We start from the raw sequence: 16,320 nt of genomic DNA on the forward strand, positions 1-16,320 counted from the left end.
GGCGGGACCCTGCCGCATCCTGATCACATGCACTCTTGGAGGACCTTAGGTGTCTGGTGGCCCTTGCGGACTTGCAGAAACTTGGGCTCCGGCGAGGCCAATATCGCCTTGACGTTCCAATTCTCCTTGACCGCGGGACTGGGTGAGCCATAAGCGCCATCCTGAACCCGGCGGCTATCTCGCCCATTTTGTCCGTCGTTAATCGACAGACTCAAGATGAAACTCAAAATAGCCACAGTCTGAGAACCCATTCCAACAAATGAAGAATATGGACGCAGCGGTGCTGACCTTTTGGCTTCACAGAAGAAAACCAGCTCACGACCCTTCACCAGCCTTTTCAAAGGGTTACCTGCAAGATTCTATGGGCCTTGTCCCCGTTAGTGAAGACCTCGATTATGTCAATCGTACTCTTTGCTTTGAGCTTGCCAGTCCAGGCGGCACTGAGCTTCTTGCCCTTCTCAAGTTTGATGCTGGACATAGGGTTCGTTTTCTCATCCAACACTCCCTTGAGTGATAGGTTGTGAACCCAGAACTTTTCCGGTCTCTTCTCCTGTAGGAGAGTTGGGGCCAGCGTCGGAAAAACGAGATTCTCCGGAGCGGTAGACACCGTGCCACCCTCTTTGGCCTCCTTGTCGGTGCTTAGATGGAAGCTGTCGTCAGAGAAAAGACACTTGTCGTTATGGCCCGCGTAGACAGACATCTGCGAGCACAAGATAGCAACCGTCTCGTTGGTCTTGTTTTCGCCAGAAACAGTGACAGTCCCGCTCTCATTGCTGCCTCTTGTTTTGGAGTACTCGTACGACAATTGTGCTCCGGGGGGGTTCGGCCAGTGCTCGGTCAAAGGGCCGATAACTTTGTTGATGAAGTCGTCGACTGGAGATGGCGCAGGCTGTGTTGCGTACATGTCGACAAACATGCTGACGATCATGAGCCCGATGCCTATGAGAGCAAGCACCGCGCCCACGATGGGTATTGCTACGCTCAAGGTTGCCGAGACGACGAGGCCAGTGGCGATAACCAAATCGAGAACGTCCACAACGACGGCAAGGATCTGGACAATGACTGAGAGGGTACTGATTACCTTGCCCACGTCGGTGAGCTTGTCCCATTCCTCAATGAGGCTATAGGTCATTGCGGCTGCCACGGCAAAGCCCAAGACGATGTTGAGCGCTCGAATCCATTTGCTCGTTGCACTGAGCTTGTTGGCAGTCTCTTTCTCGTTTGGTCGCAGCTTCTTGGGAGTTGATTGTTTATCCTCGCTCCATATCTGGCTGTCTCCGGAAATGCGCTCATCGTTGCTTGGCATGCCGCCTTCCTTCAGCCTGTCGGCCATGGTCGCTTTCACCCCACCCTCGGGGTTCAGCTTTTCACCGACTTCAAAAAGTCCCTCGCCAGCTGGCTGGGTGATTTCGTGACTCAATGAACTGTCCAAGATTGCTGACTCTCTTGCCTTCACCGGCTCTGATGTACTGGGGCTCCGCCAGGCATTGAACTCCTGGACAGCCCTTTCAGTGGCGTTGAGCACGGCCCGAATGGCCTCCAGGATGCCAATGGCTCGCTGAGCTGGTGTGAGCTTATCCCAGCTTTTGATGACTGAAACAAGTGGCAAAACCTGCCCGACAAAGTATCCAACCTGCGGAGTGGGTTTAGGATTGGTCAGGCAACAATGATTACTGATTCGCAAGTTTCGTCAACTTACCACGCATAGTGCCCCCAAGCCTTTCGCAAGTTTGGTTCCCAGAGGGATGCGGCTCACAGCACTTCCTGCCTTGTCGGCCAGCTTTCCAGCCAGCTGGAAGAGCTTACTACCACCGAAAGCCCGGGCAAGCCCGTTGCCGGTGATGACGAGCAATTTGGCCACCTCAACTGTGAAGGCGGACATGAGCGCTACACAAGCGCTGACCTTTTTTTCCAATGACATTTGCTTGTTGATTCCGTTCTTCTCCATGAACTCCTCCAGATCCTTCTCCAGCTGGTCTCGGACAGGACCCGCGAATTTTGGGTCGTTGGAAAGGATTCTTGTGATCAGCTGTGTCATGGCGTCCTTGAGGTAGTCTTGAACGTAGTGTCCATCTTTGTCCTTGTTAAACGGCAAGTAGACGGCCCGGGCGATTGCTCTGTCTGTGATCAACCTGAACCACTTGCACGAATAGTCTTCCTCGGGTTGAAGCGTATACATGATCGCGCAAAGTCTGTTGATGTTGTCTCCTCTCTATAGAAGGATAATCAGCTCGTTTCAGCACAGCGATATAGCCTTTAGAACAGCACTTACATCGTCTTCCTCCAGGATCTGATCCATCTTCGGCTTGCTGGATATGACTGTGTAGAGCTTTTGAGCCAGCTGCCGAGAGGTACCGATGTCTTGATCAAGATGAGACTTGTACAGTTGCTTCATCGCGCGGATGGAAGCTATCCGGTTCAACTGATTGAACTCTTTCGCGTTGGAGAGGCATTTCTTCCCCTGTACAAGCGGTGGGCGTCAGTCGATGAAAGCCGACAATGCGACATGCAGTGTTGTCAGGGCTTCTTACATTTCCTGACCACCAGTACCACACCTTCTCCGCTTGCCCGTTCTTCTGCAGGCGTTCCTTGAACCTGTCAATCTGTGTGATGCTGCGCGTGATGAATGCGGGGGCGTAAACGTTTTTGAGCCACTCCGAAAGATTGCGTGAAAGCTGGTGCGTGAGTTCAGACCCGATAACCCTCGGATCGGGTAATTCTTTATTAGTGAACTTCTTACGATCATCCTCTTTCATGTGGTAGAACATGGCCTCATTGATCAGGACCTGTTGCAGACTGTTGACCTGTAAATCATATTAGGAAGAGTCGTAGGCGACTATGATCGCAGAGTCTTGAAAGCACACATACATCGTTGCTATTGTACGGCATCTTGTACAGCTTTTCGGTGCTTATGGGTGACACGGAAGCCAGAAGTGCGGTAACCCCCGCAGGTTGAAACAGTGCACTGTTACTGATGTTGGTGCCAGGGGTTGCGATCCTGGCAAAGTGCTTGGACACCTGGACGCGATAATCCGCCTTGTCTCCGAATGCTGGGTCCTTCCATGTGCCATGGATAAAGTATCTGCAGGCCATGCATTGGTTAGAACTGTCCGGTTTCAGAAAGCACGGGAACATCAACACACCTTGCCCCCTTGTTTTCACGCATGGTTGGGTCGTGAACGAACACACCACCAAACATCTCATTACCTGCAAAGTTTCGGTCAAAATACATGGACTGAAACAGCACAGGAAGAGTGACGTTGATTCCGAGATGCTTCTTGAACGTCAAATTGAAAGGCGAGGTCGACTCGGGGCCTTGGTCTGAGAGGAACAGCAGAGTTGAGGATTCGTAGACCTTGATGAACCGTCGTTCCACAACTGATGTCTCGCCATCTTCATCCTTCTCGGTGACCCTGTTGATGAACGAAGTGTAGAGACTATCCAAAACCTGTTTCCCACTGGATTTGCGGTCTTTGTTAATGGCCGCCAGAATCTCGTCGAGAACGGGAACCGTCGCGGCGAAAATGTTGACCTCTTCGGGAATCGCATGGGTTCCGGTGAAGATGGTGCCGAATTTGACTGGACTTTCCGGCTTGCTTCTCTTCTCGCCCTTTTTCCACTCCTTCTTGTCTAGCGTCATATCCCATTCTGACTTGATCCCACCTGTCAGGGAGCTGGCAGGCGATTCAGACGACAAAAGTGACGTTGGAAACGATTCGGACCTGCGCTCCCAAGACCCGATAGAGGTGGAAGACACTGTGACGTTAATAATGTCGCCCTGGTCGAGGCTGCTAGGGTGAGCCTCGGACGAGTAGAGAATTGAGCCCGACCCAGTTTCATCGCCGGTGAAAATTTCGACCCGGCCGTGCTCATAGACCTCCTCGCCAGGAATCTTGCGAGTCCAGCTCACGGTCCTGTCCTTTTCGCTCATCGCCACACGGCTTTGAGCCTCGTCATCCAAGAGAAGATTGCCGTCAAGAAGCTTCATCACCGGAAGACTCTTTATCGGCAATTTGGGAACTTGCTCAAGGGGAATAAGTGTGTAAGACTTGGCCAGGTGCATGATGGAATCGTTGTGTAGAATGTGAGCATAAGCCCCGGGGCTGCTGAATGGAGCCGAGTATGTTGAGACCTTCCACGGATCCATGGCCTGAGACTTGGCTTCAAGCAATTCGATTTGCAAGCGCTCCCAGATCGTCTGCGAGTCGAAAGTGTTGAGCATGGGGTTAATCTCTTTGGCAGATGACAGGATGCGCATCTGATCGGCCGCAGAGAACTTTGAAAGCAGCGCGGACACATCATCGAGGCGAATCTAGACCTTTGTTAGAGTTGAAGAGTTCAAACGATGCTGTCAGATGGAAATATTCATCATACCTCGGGATCGTTCACATTGGCGAGATATCTGTTGACGTGGTGGGAACGGACGCCATTGTCCAACCCAAGGGCGAATACCATCCGCTTTTCTGGAGTCGTCCTTTCGATCGACTTGACTAAATCAAGCTCATACTCACTTTGAGCCGATGGATTTTGGCTGTGGCGGTACAAAATGTGACCAACAGCCAAGCGCCCGATTTTGGCCCAGGGATTCTGCTTCATTGCGGCCTGCGGGTTGACGGCGCGAAGACCAGTAGTAGTGTGGAACACCTGAGCAGGCGTGGCGAATGGTTCCTCACCATCTATGCATGACCTGTCAGAATCGGGGACGTGATCTTTTAACGGTGACTAAAAGTCCACTCACTGAAACCGATGAGCCCTGCCGTGAGCTCCATGGGGTGCATCTCTCGAGAAACCTTGACTGGGTCGGTGTCCCCCGTTGCCGATGTCAGCAGCACATCGTTGACTTTCAGTGTTTCGACCTTGCGATAGCTGCCATCAGCCAAGGTGATCCAATTACCGGCGACAATGTATGCACCATTCCGAGCGAAAGATTTTCTGAGCATTTTTTTGCTTCCGTAGGGCAGTTCATTCTCCCAGAAGTATCCTGTACAATTGTCGATATCAGCTCCTGGTCTTACGCTCTTGGGGGGTGGGGGGATGCGGAACATTGCGACATACCATCAGTCACCCATTGTTTGATGACGGCTTCATGGTCTTTTTGCATACCCTTCTTGACAGCATCTCTCCAGTAAGGGTATGACGCCGTGGACCAAGCGTTGCTTACCCCCTGGTAGATGGATTTCCAGGTGTTCAGGTCATCTTCTATTAGGTCCTTGATCGCCTGTCGCACTTCGTCTTTGTAAGAGTCGTGCTTCTGGTCCCTTTTCGTGATTTCTCGGTATACCTTGGTGGTCACGTCGTAGGTGGAGGGAATTGCCGAGCTATCGGAGGGCAGATACACAGCGGTTGCAGCCTTGCCGCAAAAGGCGACAATCTTCTTGGTCTCCGATGGATTTCCCTTGCCTTTGCGCTCCCAAAGAGCGCGTGACCATTGCTCCAAGATCTCAAAGGACGACTTGAAGACGAAGTCCTTGCGGTTCTCCGCGGTGTACGGGTCGCCAGTCATGAAGTCTGCCAGGAACAGAATCGACATGCTGCGAAGATTGTCTCCGTGCGCGGCATCCTCCTCGATGATCTTCTCAATGAATGGAAGGTACGTCAGCAGTGGCTTCATCTGATCCCCGACAACGTTGTGACCAAAGCCGGCGTCAAACTTCCATGTCAGCATTCTGAGATCGCGAAGATCCCTGACTTTTCTGACCGAGATGATTTTGTCGTCGTAAACCTCTATCGGTTTGTCATGGAGGGTCGCGTTGATATGCTCCACGAAGCACAAGTAGGCGAGCTTCGCCATCTGGTCGTTGTACACTTCATCGCAAATCACCTAAACCACCACGTGCTGCATCAGAAATTTTGTCCTTGGGTGTGAGTCAACATGCGAGAATCTGGTCCAGGTGACATACCATGTCGATCTTGGACTGAAGCTGGCTGTTCAAGTCTTTCATGGCACGAGCGACGGCTGTCTGGGCCAGGTAATTGAATGCATCGGGAATCGCGTACCCGGCAAGCGAAGGAGAGCCCGGCTGGTTATCATAACCGGGCCATGGGGTTCCCATATCCAGCATGCTTTTGACCCGGAATTCCATGGCTCGCCTGCATAAAGCGGCCTTGTAATGAATCCGGCCGGCATAATCAGTGGCTGGAAGACCTTTGAGACTTGACGTCAGCTCAACGAGCTTCTTGGCGATTGCCTTGCCGTCGATCTGGGTCATGATGTGAGTGATGTTGTTTATGGTGGTAGGTTCGGAAAGAAAGAGAATAGGTTGAGTTTTTGTTTGATAATGCGGACAAAAACAGTGTGATGAGTTTGGCAAAGAGAAAAGCGAACTGGGACAAACTGAGAAGCAGAAGTGTTATGGAAACGGCGCACAGCTGGCACTCCTGATCAGTGAAAGGTGCAAGAAGGTTTTTAGAACCAAGTCACGTCAACGTTCGGACGATCTGGTTCACGTAGAGTTCCTCTCGTTCTCATCTTTCTGATGACCGGAACATCGTGCTAGATAACTATATTTTAGTCTCAGTATGTGTGGCAACACTCCACTCCGCCCAAGCCACCCTCCCAAGCAAGGTCAACGCGAGCCATGTCAACCCTACGTAATGAAACCCACGAGGTATGATCTGTGATATTCTGCGCTGCAGAGTGGAGGTTAGTTCCAGCCATTCCGGAAATTTCCCGGGTGATATCAACAGTATTATGGCTTTCTTCCCGGCACCGGTGAAGATCTAGCGTTCACACAAGGTGGATCTATACTGAGCATAGGGGTTTCATTATGTAGCTCGCAGTACTTTGTGAGACAAATCGTACTGCAACGATAGGATGGCTGAGCTCCGCAGTTTTCCCCCCTTTAGCATCGACAACTCAGCTGCTGCATGGAGTTGATCTATCCTAACTGAAGTGTCCCTATTACACAAGCTTACATCACGCAAACTGAATAAGGTAATTGCCGTGATTTTTGACTCACAACCGCGTTTTCTACTGGATAGGACAGATCCTATCAGGTTTAAGCATAGGTCTCATAACAAGGAGCTGCTGGACCGCACTTTTGCAGTCAGCTTGTCAGCTCGACCATGAGCTCTGGTCTCTTGCTGCGAGCGGCTTTTGTCATGCCATGAAACCTTCAAAGTGGGCGATCTTGTACAATTCTGAACAGTTTACAAACGGGGCTTTGCCCGCATGAGCTGGATTGGTTGACTAGCCAGTAAGGAGCACCCGTAACGAGCCGTCCGCACGTCTGAGACATGCCTTGAACGCGCTCAGCCCACTAGTACCGACGTAATGCGTGAGCGTTTTAGCAGCTCTCGCACGACACCGGCGTCTCGCACTACGGCGACGCACAGTGACGGCGCTTGGAGACGATCCCTCCGTTCGATCAACCTATGTCGACACGCTCAACATCCGGCCCCAAGCTCCGATTCAGCTGGTGGCCTCTTACAGCACATACACATGATTCGAGCCAACAGCATCACACAACCCAATTATACACATACGTTACCGCGCGGAGACATTTTTTTCGGTGAGTGTCATTACCGCATTTCGCCATGTTGCCACAACAGCCGGGTCGGCCGGCCCGGTGAGCAGTCAGTACCCAGTGTCCATGCAAGCGAGGTACGCCATCTGAACCCGTATGTCAACGTTTAGGCAGCCATGCATGTTGACGATCTAGACAGCCGTCAGATCGATCGGTCTGCCCGATGGTAGATGGCCATGGGGAGGCGCTGCGTCAGTCCGCCCAAGTCAATATGTGCAGCTAGGGCGCCAGCAAAGTGTTGCGCCGCCAAGATTTGTCGTCATACGTCCAAGACAAGAACAGAGAACGTGAGAATGTATGGCGTGAATGTCTGGCTGCGAGTTACACGGCAGAGCGACCCCTGTCATCTGCGAACTGGGCACCATTCTGGGGATATGTTGAAATTAGGGTCGCCAACCGCCTGTGACGTTTGGTTGCAGCTTGTGGCTTAATGACATGAAGCGGAAACATACATCGTCCGTGCCTGTCATGACGAGACAAGTCGAGCCTTCGTTCCACGTTGTTTTATTCAGCTACCTTGGCTAAGCCTATAAGATGGGACAACCTCTGTAGCATGCGCAATGCGTGTCGTTCGAATCAACAGCAGTAGCCACTCCAAGCAGATGCTCAACTGCCTATAAACCGCACACCGGCCACGTGAAGCTTGAGTTGCCCGGGCAGCTCCGACACGGCACGGCCTCGGGTAGACGAGCAGGGCAGCAGGTGCACCACCGCCCAAGGACGGACGCAGACGATTGGAAATGCCCACCTTCCCCGCCCAGGCTCCTCCACTCCAGAATTCATTGCGAATGGCCAACAGCTGATTGGCGGGCGCAGCCCTGGAAGGTGCCACTAATTAGCTGAGCTCTCCCCGCTCTCCAGGCCCCTCCCCCCCTCGTCCCGCCCCCGCCCTCTGACTGCCCAGGGAGTGACATGGAATGGAAAGCTCGGCTCAGCTCATTCTCTAGAGCTTTGGCTCTGCTGGCAGTGCTACGCGGCCTTGTTCGTTTCGTGTCGCGGCCGTTAAACGGCTAGGCCACATTGGTAGAGCTCAGAGCTGGAATAATAAGCAACCTAGTCGCGTGATGACACTAACTTGATTTTATGGCCTGATCGAGTCTCGTCCTTGACGCCTGCGCGCCGCCGCTGTCTGTTGAACAAAACCTCCTCCATTGCATACCAGTGATTGCCTATCTACCTCTACGAGTCGTCCCCTCGCTACGAATCTATCGCGACACCGCAACGACAGAGAGAGAGAGACACAGCAACGCCTGCTCTCGAGCGTATCTGCGTCCCACAAACGACCGCGGCAAGCAGCTACACACACCAGAGCACAGCACACTCTCCCCCACCGTGACCGCTCCCACTTCCACACTCGAGCAAGCAAGCAAACAACACACCAACCTAGGAGGAAGACCTATCCATCCATCCATCCGTGCCAGCGACATCGTCCACCATGTCGCGCCTCTTCCCGCACACCGCCTACGCAGAGGACCAGCCCCTCGCGCACCTCATCCTCACCACCCACGTCCTCACCCGCGGCATCACCGCCGGCGCTCTCCTCGGCGCCACCCTCTCCGCCGCGCGGCACTCCATCCCCTCGCTGCGCCCGCGCGCCGCCTCCGCCGCCGCCCTCGCCCCCCCCCTGCCCGCCAAGGTCCTCCTCGGCGCCTCCTCCGGCAGCGTCGCCGGCCTGGGCATCCTCGCCGTCGCGCTGGCCGGACGCATGCGCGGCCGCGAGGACGTCGAGTGGCGCGACCGCGCGTGGCGCCTGCTCGAGAACGAGGGCCAGCTCGAGACGGACGACTGGACGTACGCCGCCATGGGGCTCGCGGCGGGGACCGCCGTGGCGACGGGCCGCGTGCGGGCGTTGGGGTGGAGGGCGCTGGTCGGCGCCATGGGGCTGGGGAGCGTGGGTGGCATGGTGGGATACATGGCGTGGAGGTATGGCTTCAATGGGGGCAAGTTTCCCTCCGAGGGGAGGAAGGCGGAGAGGCCGGGTGGCCTGTGATTTGTGAACATGGATGAAGGCGCCAAACACGGACAGGCGCTTCTGGCCCCGCGGGAAAGATCACCACTTGACCTGGTTTGGGTTGTATAGTAACTTATGTGTTTAGGGCGTTACGGGCAACGACAAAACTGACGACAACAGTACATTGTGTAGCAATAATACCTCCTGTTATCTGACTGCTTTGATCAGTCTCCGTGAGATGGCGCGGCCCATCTTTAGTCTACCCTATCGAAGCCAACCATCGCATCCACATATGTACACTTCTCGCTACAGCTTCGCCTGGGGCGGAGCCACCTCCTCAATCTTCTGGAACTGGTAGAAAAAGTCGAGGCTCTTGGGGTTGAGCAGCGTCCCGCTCGGCTTGATCGTCTTGCCCGAGATGATGCTCTTGACGGGTAGCTCGACCTTTTTGCCGTTGACCGTGACCTGCGTGACAGCATGATTAGCATCAGCAACAAGCATGCATGTATGCAGTCCGTGGCAGCGGGATGGAGTGAGAAGCCTACCGGAATGTCAGGCACCTCGAATATGTACTTGGGGACGTGCCTCTTGGTCATCTCCCGCGCAATCGTATCCTTGATCTTGGCTACCAGCGCCGCATCGAGCTTCTTGCCCGGCCGCATGAGCAGGAACAGCACGACCCGCTCGTCGAGGTCCGTCTCGCGGCGCTGACCGACGCACAGGCTCTCGGCCACCTCGGCAGTGAATCGCCGCTCCAGGACAGCATAGATGTCGGAGCTGCCAAACCGCACGCCGCTCGGGTTTAGCACACCATCGGAGCGACCCAGCATCACCACCCCACCCGTCTTGGGGTGCACGGCGATGAAGTCGCCCTGCGCCCACACGCCCTCGAACCGCCCAAAGTATGAGTCCACGTACTTTTTGCCCGGCGCCGGCTCCGTGTCGCCCCACAGGAAGAGAGGCACGTTGGGGAACGCGCCCGTCGAGACCAGGTCACCCGCCTCGCCGTCCGGAAGCGCCTTACCGCGGCTCCCATCGGGCAGGTCGTGGTCGTAGATGGCGATGGGCACGCCCAAGGAGCCGCCCATGCAGCCGCCGGCATACAGCGGCTCCAGCGGATTCTCCATGACGAAGCAGCCGGCCTTTAGAGAGACCGTGTTAGTGGAAAGGATATAGAGGCCCAAGAAGGGGGCTAAGAGCGATTGGACTCACAATATCGGTCCCGCCAGACATGTTACCAAGCTGCACCTGTTTGGGAAAGGCAATGTCGTAGAACCAATGGAACATTTGTTCCGGCAGCACCATGCCCGTGCTCGTCACCAGCCTAAGACGCGACAAGTCGGCACGCTCGCGCGGCACAATGTTCCGCTTCATGAGCTCTGTCATCCATCGAGGGCTGACCCCCAAGATCGTGACGCGATGCTCTTCGCACATGCGTACAAGGACGTCTGGACCCGGCAGGAAAGGCGAGCCGTCGTACAGGACGCTGCGACCACCCAAAAGCATGTGAGCTATGCTGGCCAGGTACATGACCCAACCAGTCGTTGTGTATTGTAGATGCACATCGTCGGGCCCCGTGTTGCGGTGCAAGCCGCCCTCCTTCTCCATGGACATGATGACCGTGCCGACGCCGTGAACAATAGCCTTGGGGGTGCCCGTCGTGCCTGACGAGTAGTAGACGACCATGGGGTCCTGAAAACCAACGCGAACGAAGGGCGGGGGAGCGGTGAGGCGCGTGCCGGCCTGCAAAAACTGCTCGAGACGCTCCGTGCTCGAGATGGAGGACGTATCGTACGGCTTGCCGGTGAAACGTTGGATGACGACAATGGATTCAAAACTCGGGCACTGTTTCATGCCGTCGGCCACGCCGCAGATCTTGTCGCGCAAGTCAAGGACCTTTCCGTTGTAAAGTGCGCCGTCATCGAAGAAGACGAACTAGGCACAATCATGATGGTCAGAATGGACTGCGCATTCAGAGCGAGGGCCCTTCAAGTCCCGACGCACCTTGGGGTCTATCTGTGTCGCCCGCTGCAATAGACCGGAAACTCCCATGTCGGTCGAGCTGCTGCTGAAGATGGCGCCAAGCCACGTCGTCGCTAGGAACACCACGGCAGTCTCCAAAGCATGCGCTGCGACGGCAACAACACGGTCGCCCTTTTTGACGCCTCGCGCGCTCATGGCGGCGGCCATCTGGGCGACGCGAGCACGCAGCTCTGCCCACGTCACGTCGCGGACTTCGGTGTTGCCCTCACGCACCTCGGTCAGGGCAATCTTGGTGTCTTCTTTGTGCAGGGTCGTACGCTCACCAGCCGGCGCGTCGCCGGGTCCCCGGCTCCATAGCAGGTTCTCGGCCCAATTGAGGCGGATGCCTTCGAACCAACGTGGCAGCTTGGAAATGGGAACGGATTCGTCAACGACCTTGGTATATGATCCCTCGTGGATGCTGCGCTGCCAGACCCACAGCTGCTCGTAGAAAAGGGCGCGGTTATGGCAGGACCACTTGTACAAGTCACGAAAGTTCTGGGTCGTTCGTGTGAGCTTTGGGCAATAGGTGAGGAGGCGAGGGTGTCAAAGGATGTGAATAACCTTTAGGGATAGACCATGCTTGCGGTTGACACCTTGCATAAACTGCCACATGTTGGTGCTCTTGGGGTCGGGATGCTCCCATAGCTTCCGCGGCATCGTGTTGAAATCCATTGCGACGCTGGTTTACCCCTTGGGTCACAGCTTCATCGGTTCGGAGGTCGAGTCTCGAGGCGCCAGTGGGAGGTCAAGAGGATGTTGCACCAACCGCCAACCAGGTATTTCCAAGGGTCGGGGGGAGGAGTGCCCCCCTTGAAGTAGACGGCCGCACAACACATAGCCTCGGGATCTGTAAGTGAGCTGGTGTTGCTCTGGCCTGAATTCCCCACAATGTCCTCGGGACGCGGATGGGGCCCGGATGGGGCACCGCCGCGGTGAAGCGCGGGGAGGGGGGAGGCCTAACCGAGCCGTGGTGCTGCTTTTATCAAGGTGGACCACCCAACGCACCAGAGCGGAGAGCTGTTTTTCGATGAGCGCGGTGGGCGCCTCCCCGCGATGATGGGTGCTCGTTGCGGCAAGCGGTGTGCGGGCGCAAGGTGGGATCCACGGAGGGGGGAGGTCGAGGCGGCGGCGGCAGCGGTGGTGGGCAGCCAGCCGACTCTTCGCCTCCGGTCATCGGCTCCCCGATTCATCCAACCGCTGAGTCAGGCCCGCCAACAGATAAGCCACCGGGACAGCCAGCCAGAATCTCTCGCTCCAACACCCGCGACGAGCCGAGAAAACTTGGCGTGCTTGGGATGCGCCATTGTTCTGCCTGGAAGCAGTAAAAGTCGTGAGAAAATCCGGACAGCCGCAGGCGCAGGCAACGCGCGTGGTCACGGGGGTCACATCTGGCGCAAAGCGTGCTGCAGAGTTTGGTTGCAATGGCATGATGGATGTAGCTCCTAGAGGCCAGGCGAGGACATTCACAGGCACCAAGACGCTGTCACCAGGTCACTGAAAAAGTGCCCTGTCTGCCGTGACCCTCAACACAGCAGCTGCCTGCCTGCCTGCATGCCCCTCCTCCGCCAACCGACCCGGACGACAAAGAAAAACTCCTTCAATACTCGTATGCAACGCAACCATCCAAAACGTCCAATTCATTACGTTTGCTTCCACACACCGACCACAGCACTGGGTAGAGCAGCTGCCAGCTCTTACCGTTTCCCACATTGTGACTTTCATCACCCCCACAAGAGCTGGGGCCCTGGTCCCCTTTTTTTTTCTTGCATCGTAGTTTTGACTCACCGTGCGGCAGCGACAGTCGGCGCTGGCTTCCCCAAAATATTTAACAATCTGCCCCGCCTCTGTCCGTTGTGTGTTATCTCCAACTTTCCTCTTCCACCAGCACACATACCACCACCATCACCAATTGATTCTCCCACAGCGCCATTTCTGCCGCAGAATCTCTGACAATGTCCAAAGGCCGCGTCTGTCTGTGAGTAGTCGCCTTCAATCCCGCCTCTAGCCCTGTCGTGGACCGTCTCCCGGCTGACTTGTGCTCCCCGCCTCCAGCGCCTACTCTGGAGGTATGTGCTTTAACTTGTGTGTGCTTGGGCCGATTTGCAGCAGCACCAAGCTCATCCCGCCGCGCCCGCATCGACGGCCCCCAACCTCACCGACATTTTGGCGGCTGCAGCCCCCCCGGCCTGCGCAGCCCGCTTCGACGTATCCCGAGATAACACACAGTCAATTTGACTCAAGGAACTAATTGGAACCCCTGCGCAGGCCTCGACACCTCCACCATCCTGAAATGGCTCATCCTCGAGGGCTACCAGGTCGTGTGCTTCCTCGCCAACGTCGGCCAGGTCGAGGACTGGGCCGAGGTTGAGAAGAAGGCTCTCGCCCTTGGTGCCGAGAAGATGGTCATTGAGGACCTCCAGCGCGAGTTCGTCGAGGAGATTGTCTTCCGCGCCATCCAGTGCAACGCCGTCTACGAGGACCGCTACCTGCTCGGCACCGCCCTGGCCCGCCCCATCATCGCCCGCGCCCAGGTCCGAGCCGCCGAGCAGTACAAGTGCGACTTTGTGAGCCACGGCTGCACTGGCAAGGGCGTACGTGTTCCCACCCCCGTCGCGACTCAAATTGTGCTCTAGCTAACCGCTCTCCCAGAACGAGTATGTTTGATTGTCCATCTTCAGGCGGCGGCCGGGCCCTCCCCGCTAACTCCCCACGCAGCCAGGTTCGCTTCGAGCTCGCCTTCAAGGCTTGCAACCCCTCTCTCAAGGTCATCGCCCCTTGGAGGCTACCCGAGTTTTTCGAGCGTTTCGAGGGCCGCCAGGCGCTCCTCAAGTTTGCTGCCGAAAACAACATCCCCGTCTCCTCCACTCCCAAGGCGCCTTGGAGCCAGGACGAGAACCTGGTGCACTGCTCGTACGAGGCGGGCATCCTCGAGGACCCCGACCACACGCCCCCCAAGGAGCTGTGGACCCAGACCGTCGACCCGCTCGACGCCCCCAACACGCCCCTCGACTTTGAGATTCACTTTGAGAAGGGCATCCCCGTCAAGGTGGTCACCCCGGACACGACGGCGACCGACTCGGTCGAGCTGTTCAAGCTGCTCAACAAGATTGGCCACGACCACGGCGTCGGCCGCATCGACATGTGAGTCGCTGTGAGCTTCAGTTTTGTGTGTATTGGGACTGTGCTGACAGCGTCAATAGTGTTGAGAGCCGATTCGTCAACCTCAAGAGCCGAGGCTGCTACGTGAGTTTGGAGGTTTAACTCCGATGGTGATGGAGCCTCAGCTGACGAACCTCCCAGGACACCCCCGGCCTGACCATTGCCCGCCTCGCCCACATCGACCTCGAGGGCCTCGTCATGGACTCCAAGGTGCGCAAGATCCGCGACCAGTTCTGCACGTTCGAGTGGTCGCACGCCCTGTACAACGGCATGTACTTTAGCCCGGAGCGCGAGTTCATCGACAACTCGATCATCTTCTCGCAGCGCGGCGTCACGGGCAAGGTGCGCATGAGGGCCTACAAGGGCAATGCCTACGTGCTGGGCCGCTCCAGCGAGGTCAGCACGCTGTATTCGCAGCAGGACGCGTCCATGGACAGCCTCGAGGGCTTTTCGCCCATTGACACGACGGGCTTCATCGCCATCCAGAATATTCGCATCGGCAAGTACGGCATGCAGAAGATTCGGGACGGCGAGCCCCTCAGCAAGTAGATGTTGTAACAGTAGAGTGAGTGGTGGTGGTGGGCGGCGTTGGCAAAAATGGATGGATCATGCGGCGTTGATAATGGGAAAAGGCTTTCGGACACCATGAACGGTCGGAGGGCTCGGCACTGGGGGTTAGGTCAAGACTGTTGATACCATACCCAAGAAATGCCACTTGCAGTCGGCCTCGACCATCTCACATGGGCTTCCAAAGTGACTGTTTCGGGAGTGGACTGTGACGTCAAGCCATGCACGATATGGCAGCTCACCTCACCACGTTGGCGAGCATGAACTGCCGTCGGCAATGGCGGAGACACACGGAGCGATGGATTACCGGGCGGCAACTCGCCTCCGCACTCGAGGAGCTGCTAGACCTAGACCTTATATATACCTAAGGTACCGTTTCCGAGTCTACGGGGTCTCCAAGGTACCACCAACCGCTTCCGTTAGAGCGGCAAGCCGATCATGCCTAAAACAACGCCAATAAAGCCTCCCCACCGTTCCCTTGCCAGTTTCGACCCGGCTCCAGCTCGGCTCCCCCCCGCCTCCAAAAGCCGCGCGCGCGCGCGAAGAAGCTGGAGCCCCTATAATAGCGGTCCGAAGGGCCAGGGGAGGGGGGCATGACAAAGGCATTGAAACCTTGAAGCAAGCAACCACTGGGAAAAGTGAGGCCCACCTTTGCACCCACGACACTCAATCCCGCAGCGAAGAAGAAGACGACGGTTGTTGCCGCCGCCGCCGCTGGTGCTGGCACCGCCCCAATCATCATCGCTATGTTTTGTTCCTTTGCGATGTTGTTGCTCGCGGGGCGAGGCCAGCACACCATGTATTACCCCAATTATTGAGTGCATGATTGTTGCCGCAGCCCGCAGCGCCTACTGCGGTGTGTGTCCCCAGTCCCCGCCCCCAGGTATAGAAGTAGCAACGTCCGTAGCACAGCACATGCTTCCTACGTACCTATGTATGCACGAAGTTTATAAATCAATAATGATAATACAGTGCCCAAGTTGACAGGGGGACTTATTAGTTGATCGGCAGGTTCGCTCTCCTCGCAGTCACTCGTCGCTCCCACGGGACGCCGTGCGTCCTCCCCGCCCTTTGCTCATCTACTCTCTCCCA

The 16,320-nt window shown here is 56.1% G+C and overlaps 4 protein-coding genes across 4 annotated transcripts; 2 read left to right on the forward strand and 2 right to left on the reverse strand.

The window, feature by feature from the left end:
* Window positions 1–337: 337 nt before the first annotated feature.
* Window positions 338–6,209, reverse strand: JDV02_005034 (uncharacterized protein; the record flags this gene model as incomplete). The annotated part of the gene is made up of 10 exons (XM_047986285.1): window positions 338–1,633; window positions 1,700–2,212; window positions 2,273–2,461; window positions 2,532–2,804; window positions 2,869–3,082; window positions 3,144–4,312; window positions 4,375–4,676; window positions 4,739–4,981; window positions 5,056–5,821; window positions 5,901–6,209. The coding sequence occupies 10 exons, from the start codon at window positions 6,207–6,209 to the stop codon at window positions 338–340; spliced, it is 5,274 nt and encodes a 1,757-aa protein (XP_047842265.1).
* A 2,479-nt stretch (window positions 6,210–8,688) lies between these two features.
* JDV02_005035 (uncharacterized protein) lies at window positions 8,689–9,693 on the forward strand. The gene has a single exon (XM_047986286.1). The coding sequence runs from the start codon at window positions 8,962–8,964 to the stop codon at window positions 9,514–9,516; it is 555 nt and encodes a 184-aa protein (XP_047842266.1). The 5' UTR covers window positions 8,689–8,961; the 3' UTR covers window positions 9,517–9,693.
* On the reverse strand, window positions 9,622–12,328 carry JDV02_005036 (Acetoacetate--CoA ligase). Its single transcript, XM_047986287.1, has 5 exons — window positions 12,064–12,328; window positions 11,482–11,997; window positions 10,690–11,412; window positions 10,023–10,619; window positions 9,622–9,942 (listed from the first exon to the last, which is right to left on the reverse strand). The coding sequence occupies exons 1-5, from the start codon at window positions 12,172–12,174 to the stop codon at window positions 9,784–9,786; spliced, it is 2,106 nt and encodes a 701-aa protein (XP_047842267.1). The 5' UTR covers window positions 12,175–12,328; the 3' UTR covers window positions 9,622–9,783.
* An 836-nt stretch (window positions 12,329–13,164) lies between these two features.
* JDV02_005037 (Argininosuccinate synthase) lies at window positions 13,165–15,499 on the forward strand. The gene is made up of 6 exons (XM_047986288.1): window positions 13,165–13,477; window positions 13,555–14,093; window positions 14,152–14,156; window positions 14,218–14,643; window positions 14,703–14,745; window positions 14,803–15,499. The coding sequence occupies exons 2-6, from the start codon at window positions 13,902–13,904 to the stop codon at window positions 15,208–15,210; spliced, it is 1,074 nt and encodes a 357-aa protein (XP_047842268.1). The 5' UTR covers window positions 13,165–13,477; window positions 13,555–13,901; the 3' UTR covers window positions 15,211–15,499.
* Window positions 15,500–16,320: the final 821 nt, after the last annotated feature.

Source organism: Purpureocillium takamizusanense, chromosome 4 (assembly GCF_022605165.1).
Source record: "Purpureocillium takamizusanense chromosome 4, complete sequence".
NCBI lineage: Eukaryota > Fungi > Ascomycota > Sordariomycetes > Hypocreales > Ophiocordycipitaceae > Purpureocillium > Purpureocillium takamizusanense.